Source organism: Grammomys surdaster, unplaced genomic scaffold, assembly GCF_004785775.1.
Source record: "Grammomys surdaster isolate TR1022 unplaced genomic scaffold, NIH_TR_1.0 342, whole genome shotgun sequence".
Classification (NCBI taxonomy): Eukaryota; Metazoa; Chordata; class Mammalia; order Rodentia; family Muridae; genus Grammomys; species Grammomys surdaster.
In genome coordinates this window covers 1860333-1868655 of record NW_021604761.1, presented here as the reverse complement: position 1 = coordinate 1868655, position 8323 = coordinate 1860333, and the positions used below count along the sequence as shown (strand labels likewise).

Genomic DNA, 8323 nt, shown 5'->3' with positions numbered 1-8323 from the left:
TAGTCCTGGCTGTCCTGGAACTTACTCTGTAGACCAGGCTAGCCTTGAACTCAGAAATCTGCCTGCCTCTGCCTCCCAAGTGCTGGGATTCAAGGCGTGCGCCACCACTGCCTGGCTCCTCTGACTTCTTAAATCTTGTGGCCTGGGTCTTCATACTGAGTGCAGAGAAATTGAGGACAGAGAAGGGGAGATTCATGGGGGACTTTAGGTACTCTCTAACACCAGCTCTTGGGGTCGGGTGTCTATACCTGGCTCTGTCCTAGGGGAGTACAGCCAGAGACTCACCTCCTTCTTATCCCGCCTCCTCAGGTGGGACCAGGGCAGCCTGGGAAGCCGAGTTTATGCTTAGTGTTGCTCAAGGTCCTCCAGTCTATCCTCCTACCTTTCTCTCCCTTCCATCCAGCAAGCCGAACCTTCATTGAGGAAGCCACTGAGTATCTGCAGCGCACATTGGGCAGGGAAGACCTGAGGCTGCTGCTAACTGAAGATGGAGCCTGGGACGCTTTTGTGGCTGAGGCTGAGTTGTCCAGGTCACCTGCAGTTAAGGACTTCCTCCCCCTTTCCTGGTTTCTCTCTTCCCCTGCCTGTGGATGGTACAGCCTCATTTACCCCGTGTCTTCCTCACCCAGTGCCCTTGTTCACACGGACGGTGCTCTCCACAGCATCTCCATGGATTCATCCAGAACTGTGCTTTGTGAACGTGCTGGTGTCTCTCAGTGAAGCTGAGAGCCATCTGAAGGCTGGCCCACACACTGCCCTTAAGGCTGACTGGGGTTTCTTACTCTCTTAGAGGTCAGAAATGACACCAAAGCCCCACTATACATCACATGGTACAGACTGAACTCTCTTTAATATAGGAAATGCCTGGGAACAGAAGTTGGATCCTAGATTTTTCTAATTTTAAAATATTTTCAATTATGATACATTGTGGGGAATGAGATCCACATCTCAACATGAAACATACTGTTTTTTTTTTTACACCTAGCAGATATCTTAACTATCTATGCACATTTTAATTTTTTTTTTAAAAAAGATTCATTTGTTTTATGTGTATTTGTGGTTTTCCCTCATGTATATCTGTGTGAGGGTGTCAGATTCCCTGGAACTGTAGTACAGACAGTTGTGAGCTGCCATGTGGGTGCTGGGAATTGAACCCTGGTCCCTCTATGCTCATTTTTATGTCCTTGTGTATGTCTGTGACTCGTCCCCCATCCCCGATTCATCCTCGCCCCTGGTAAATGTGCCAGTGGTTACAGTGTCACCCTTGAGTATGACGGCATCTCTATTGTATCCAATGCCTGGAGCTCAGGACATTCTATTGTTTTTTTCGACAAGGTCTGATATTAACCTTGAACTCAGACATAACCAAAGACCATCTTGAACTTCTAAGCCTCTTGCCTCTACCTACCAAGTGCTAGAATTATCGATGTGTATCAGTATGCCTGGTTTTATGCGGTGCTAGACCCCAGGGCCTCATGCATGCTAAGCAAGCACCTTACTGTGCTAATCTCCACCCCTCAGAGAAAATCTTTTAAATGTTTTTTTAAGACTTATTTATTTCTATTTTATATGTCTTTGTCTGTGAATATGTGTGCATGTGGTGCCCACAGAGACCAGAAGAGGGCATTGGAGCCCACAGAACTGTAGTTACAGGCAGTTGTGAGCTGCCATGTGGGTGCTGGGAATCAAACCCGGATCCTCTGGAAGAGCAGACAGTGCTCTTAGCTGCTGAGCCATCTCTCTAACTTCAAGGGCAATAGCATCTTAAATGAATAAGCAAACAAACAAACAAACAAAAACAAGATTTATTATATTATTTATTTATTTATTGAGACAGGGTCTCTTCATATAGCTCTGATTATCCTGGAATTCAATATGTAGATCAAGCTTTGAACTTTCAGAGATCTGCCTACCTCTGCCTCCTAAGTGCTGGGATTAAAGGAGTGTCCCACCATGTTTGGCAATTTATTAACTTTTTTATTGTCTGTCTGTCTGTCTGTCTGTCTATCTGTCTGTCTGTCTTTCCCTCCCCTCCCCCACCCCCTGTGCGTGTGTGCGTGTGCGTGTGTGTGTGTGTGTGTGTGTGTGTGTGTGTGTGTGAATGTGTACATGTACAGACCTATGGAGGCCACAAGAGGGTGCCAGATTCCCTGAAGTTGGAATGATAGGCAATCCAACCAAACTCCAGTTCTGTAGACTGTGGACCACTTAACTGTGGAGCCTGTTCTCCAGCGCCATGAAGAGCATCTTAACACAACTTTTACCCATTATCCACTACTGACTAAAGACCATTTACAATGACTAGGTGTTCACCATCGAAAGAAAGATTCTCTAAGTCTGTGAAATCCCTCCTGAGTCACAGTAAGCATGCTGTCACCTAGGCAGACTATATGTCATGGCGCTTATAACAAACTTTCTATTTTCATTTTTTATTTATAGCACTGGGGATGGAATCTAGGGCCCCATGTATATTAGGCAAGTACTCGATGACTGACTTAAATTCCTGGCTAAATTATCTCTCTTAATCACTTGATGCCTGTTACAGAGCTGATGCAGACACTTTACATGAAGCCCTCAATGCACTCACAGAAAACATGGCCGTGGAAGACCAGGACAGGCTCCAACGTGACTTGCAGGACATGGAGAGGTTCATGGATGTGTTTCCCCAGGTGAAACTGGAGCTGGAGGGACACATCAGGAAGCTCCGCACCCTTGCAGACAAGGTTGACAGGGTTCACAGGGACTGTACCATCTCCAAGGTGGTGGCAGGCTCTACCAGCACTGTGTCTGGAGTCCTGACCCTGATTGGACTCACTTTGATACCTGTGACAGCTGGGGTCAGTCTGGTGCTCTTGGCAACAGGGATGGGTCTGGGAGCAGCAGCGGCTGTGACTAGTGTCTTCACGGGTATCATGGACTACACAAGTAAGTCATCAGCCAAAACGGAAGCCAGCCACCTGGTGTCAACCAGCATGGTCAAAGTGAAGATGGTTGTAGGGGCTATAGTTCATTCAGGACCCCAAGTCTTTTCCTTATCTGAGAAGTGCTGCCGAGTCCTACAGTGCATCAAGCAGAGCATCTATGCCATCAAGCTTGCCAAAGTCAACCCTACCTTAGCAGCTTGTGCCAAGCAGCTCATGACCATGGGGAGCATCTCTGCCCAAAGAGATAAGGATGTGGATGAGGCCTTTAAAGGCACTGCCCTGTCAATGAGCAGAAGAGCCTGGATCATGAGTATAGCCACCACAGGTGTGGCCCTCATTGGGGATATGATCAGCCTTGTGAAAGAGTCCAAGAATTTGTACAAGGGCGCAAAAGCAAAGTCTGCTGAGGAACTGAGGCAGCAGGCTCAGGGGCTGGAGGAGAAACTGGAGGTGCTTATCCAGATCTATGACGGTTTGCAGTCAGGCTCAACTCGGTAGCATGCTTCCTCCCCCAGAGTAGTGGAGAGGATCGGGAGGTGTTCTGGATAGAGACTGAAGCATTTCTGTGAGAGGGAATCAGACCCAGGAGGTTCAAGACTTAGGTGTTTGTTCTTTTCACAAACTTTGTTGTGGTTTTATTTGTATGTATATGTGTGTATCTGAGAATGTGGGTGTATGTGCCCTCAGAGGTCAGAAGAGGGCACCAGATCTCCTGGAGGTGAAGTTACAGGAGGTTGTGAACTGCCTGATATAGGGACCGGGAACTGAATTCATGTCCTCAGCAGGGCAGCCAGTACTCTTAACTGCTCAGCCATCTTTCCAGCCAGAGTTTGGCATTTTCTCTAGCTGAGCACTGTAAGGTCAGTGCTGGTCACGAATGGAGTAAGGGAAAAGAATGGGAGCCTGAAACAAGGGACCAGGGGGGACTAGAGAGTGCGGGGGTGGGAGGGAATAGTCGGTTTGGAAGTAAAGAGCTTTGGAGGCTTGAATAAAGAGGGTTGTGCGGGAGCAAGGAAGGAGAAAGCAGGGAATCTGACTAGCTGGGAGTAGGAGAGAGCCAGAGGGAGAATTCTGGATGTGGAAGAGCCACAGAGACTTTCTAGAATGGCAGTGGTGGTGGTGACAGGTGGGAGTGATGGCAGAGTGGGCACAACAGTTGTCAAGGGGCTAGGGAGCCCTCGAGGAAAGTGAAATTCCATTGGCAGTCTCTAGGGTGTGCTGAATGGTGATTAGTTTAGGGCTGGGGAGTGACCCAGATTGGGCTGACAGGTCAAGAGACTTTGTGGTGTGTTGAGAGTAGCCAGCCTGTGGTCAAGAGATACACCTTCTCAGAGACACAGCTTCCTCATGAGTTGGGGGAGGCTGGGAGGAGATGAACAAGGCCTCCTCTCTGCTCATCTTCCTCTTCCATCTTGTGTTCTATATAGACTTTAGCCCAATGAATTAGTCTTGGAAAATGGGGCATCCCAGACTGAAGGTCCCAAAGTCATAGGTAAGGAAAACAAAACATTAGAGCATGGTTCAGGATGTGTGATTGAAGAGAATCCACCCTCATCTAACCACCTAACTGCTAGATTCGAAGCCCCTTCCACGAGGTAATGTATTCAGCTCAGGGATAGAGCAGAGCCTTGTAGGAGGCACAGAGGTTCTTCTGCTATGGATAAGCACCAGGGGAACCAGGAAGGTTAGCAACAGGATTGTTCCTTCAAAGGAGGGGATACATAAGCTGTTATGGTGTTTGAAAGATTGCAAGCAGACATGGTTAATAGTTTGACCTTTTGTGCTATTTTAGTGTCTAAGACCACACCAGAGTCCCCCCCTAGATCCTGACTGTGAACTTCTCCATCTATAGAACCCATCTTTATGAAAGATGTCACGTGTACAGAGGGAGTTTGATGTAGTCCGGTCTTAAGCTTTATTGTGCACACAGGACTGAGTTAATTATCACCACGAAAGTGTTCACTGAGTTGTGGTGTGCTTCCATATGCCTAAAATAAATGACTTGGGGCCAGACTCCTGAAGTTTGAACCAACACTGGCTACTTAGTTGTATCGACTCAAATTATCTTTCTTGCCTCTTGCAGGTTGTTACTTTACCAGTCATGGTGGCCGCAGGGAATCCTGCACAGCTTGTCCTACAAGGCAGCACTCTGTCCTCAAGCTGGCTTCTCCCAGTTTACTCATGCTGAATCCTCTTGCTGTTTCAGTAGTGTCCCATGTGGTCACTCCGAGGGTTGGGAGTCATTAAGTGGCAAGTGGCCAGCCTTGGTGGGGCATGGGTCATATGTGGATAAGCATGGCCTCGCTCCTTGCCTCTTGGTTCTGAAGCATCTTTGGAAACACCAGGCTGCCGGGGAGGGCAGAGGCCTAGTGGCTACAAAGTCCTGTTCTTCCCTTGAGTATAGAGTTTCTTAGGGCTGAGCACGGAAGTACTTCTGTAACCCTAGCACTTGGAAGGCAGAGGCAGGCAGATCTCTGAGTTTGAGGTTAGCCTGGTCTACAGAATGAGATCCAAGACAGAAAGAACTACATAGTGAGACCCTGTCTCATCCAACACTTCCAAAAAAAAAAGAAAAGAAAAAAAGAAAAAAAAAGGCCTCTTAGGTAGTGGAGATTTTCAAGGGAACATTCACACGGGACAGGAGGATTTTCTAACTCTGGCCTCATTTTGGCTCCATCCTCTCCCCTAAGTATCTTTGCTGCTAATCTCTTAGTCCTACTGGAGTGCTGAACTCTAGCCAGAGCCTTTGCTGGTACTCAGGACACAATGCAGAGGATGCAGAATCTGGGTAGAGAGGATGGGGAGATGCTCTGTGCTTCTCAGGATCAGCTCTGGCATTTCCCAGATCTCCAGCTAGCCAAAGCTTGCATGTGGACAAAACTCCAAAGTACCTGAGCAAGGCCGAATACCAACAGCTGGGCATTGGGTATGACTTCAGTCTTCATGGTCCTGGCGTGATCAGTGCTCAGTCATTTTACTCTCAAGTTTTTGCAAACTAGAGTTCAGCAGCTACCCTTTCTAAGCAAGGTCAGCCATGTTTGGGGCTCCTGGGTACGATGGGTCTGGGGTACATGGCAGAGCTGCTCCTCCCCTTCTCTCTCCCCAGTCTGTGGCTTCCCTGCGACTTGATGTTACTAAGGGAGGTTGGCCCTATTTCTCTATGTAAAGACAGACGAGATGCTGCCTCAACATCCCTGTCCTGGTATCCATGGATCCGAAGCTACATGTAGTGGGGAAACGTCTGCTCCAACTTGGGCTACCAGATCTGGAGCAAGTGAGGAAATGCTATTGGATGTCAGAGTACATTCTCAGTGACTGTGCCTTGGACTCCAAGGTAGGGCATGGTAATGGGTTCTGAGCTCTGCCTTAGACACTATGTGGCTTTTTTATCTTCTTAATTCCCAAGCCTTTCCTCTAGCTTTCTGCTGATTTAGGGTTACTTAGATGTCATCCCAACACATTTCTTGTTTTCCTTATGAAGTACTGATTTTGTCATTTGGCTTGGTATCAAGAGAGCTGGTTGACACACACCAAGAGGCCAAGAGCTGAATTATCTGTGCTAAATAACAGGATCAACTTTGGAATGGCAATGGAGTATTGCTTCAGGCTGAGGGTGTTAATGAGTTCTTGCCTTTGTTTCCCAAGACACATCGCTGTTGGACACTGGCCATGCCAGAGAGGTTAGCTAGCCCTTGTGTCATAGATGTCCCCATTCCTTCCTTTTGAGCCACACTGGTGACACTGAGGCTGTCAATCAAGCTACCTGCCAATCCAGAGGTAGAACTCTCCAGCACCATGTCTGCCTATCCCCTACCACACTCCCATCATGATGATCGTGGACTAACCTCTGCAACTGTAAGCAAGCAGAAATTAAATGATTTCTTTGATAAGATGTGCCATGGTCAAGGTATCTCTTCATAGCAATAGAACACTGACAACCCCCTACCCTGACCATGGGTCTAGAAGATCTTCTGCAGCTTCCAAGGGCACCAGTGTCAGCTGTACACACCAGAAGCTGAAGTATGATGACATCTGGGAGAGGGGAGAATGTGAAAGAGTTACTACAAGGTAAACTGAGGACATGCGCCCTTTGTGGCTTGTGCTCTTCTGAAAATAGTCAATAGAGTTGCTTGCATGTGTGTCTTCACGGTGTTAGCGATTTGTGTACATTTGGTCAGTACTCAACAGTCCTAGCCATATCTGTAGTACCTGAAGGATGCTCCAGGTCCGGAGAGAGCAGTGGAGGCATGTTAGCAGGTTGTACGTGTGTTATATGACAGGATTATTCCCCAATCCTTCATCCCTTCCTTCAAGGATGCCAGGTTTGCCTTATGATGCAAGTCTCAGAGATGAGTAATAAGAAGAAACCACCCAGCAGGATGTTCTTTTGGGGTTTTACAAAGGAAAGCTGGAGTTATCAACTCCTCAGGTAACAAAGGAACCAGCCCATGGTGAAAAATACAAAGACTACACGGTAGAGTTTAGTTTAAGTGACAGTCTGCAAGATGTCAGCCAAAGTCAACAGTACCTCTAAGGTTGGCTACGGGCAACTCTGGCCAGGGTTAGCAGGCAGCAGAGGAGCCAAAGTCTGAAGCTAATAAAGCAAAGGTCAATGGTAGACTGACTTCAGCTTATGGCTATCTCCCAACCTGGGCAAGAGTGTGGGATCATCTAGCTCTCTAGCTGGGCCAAGGGGACATGCCAGGACTCCAAGTGGCTTGGCCCTTGATAGGTCCAGGAAATGAACCAATCTTAGTAAAAATGACCTCAGTTCCTGCCATCCAGTTCTGTCTAGTTCTTGCTGTTGGTCCTATGAAAAGCCCCCTAGGCAAGTAGCTCCGTGATTTTTTTCCCCCTCTTGGGACCCTTCCTACTCTTAGGAATTTCTCTCATGTTAACTTTTCCTTAACAAAATCTTCTCTTGCTTGCTCCTGTGTTTGTCCATGTCACTAATCGTCATTGACATGAGACGATGAACTTGAGAGTCCCAGTCGACTTTTGGTGATCTGAGTCCTTGAGCGGCCTGAGTCAGTGAGGCCTGAGGAAGGCCCATTGTTCTCTGTATCAGCAGTAAGTACACCAAGCCATCTCATCAGCTCTCTCCCTCATTTTTTTGAGACAAGTTCTCTCACTCAATCTGTAGTCCATTGACTGTGACCCTTCCTGGCCCCAGGGAGTGTCAGCCTATATTGGTCCACAAGGACAAAGAGAGCAGAGACGACAGATAGAGGGGTTCAGAAGCTCTGAGTACTTACAGTAATGACAACACATGGGGACCAGCTTCAGGGAGGCAGATCAACTTTACTTGGGGTGATTCAAAGCATACATAATTTTGGGGACAGGCATCAGAATATCCAGGATGGGCAAAGATCATTGGCTGAAGGTGTAAGGTACTGAGA

General features: G+C 47.6%; 1 protein-coding gene across 2 annotated transcripts in view; it reads left to right on the top strand.

Annotated features, from left to right (window-relative positions):
• Nucleotides 1-4954, top strand: part of LOC114630671 (apolipoprotein L2-like) — a 7488-nt gene extending 2534 nt beyond the window's left edge. For both annotated transcript variants that reach the window (XM_028778953.1, XM_028778954.1), the window contains 2 exons: nucleotides 404-530; nucleotides 2546-4954. In XM_028778953.1, the coding sequence (XP_028634786.1) occupies nucleotides 404-530; nucleotides 2546-3422 (1004 nt within the window). In that variant the 3' untranslated portion in view covers nucleotides 3423-4954. The remainder of the gene's footprint in view (nucleotides 1-403; nucleotides 531-2545) is intronic.
• The last annotated feature ends 3369 nt before the right edge of the window (nucleotides 4955-8323 follow it).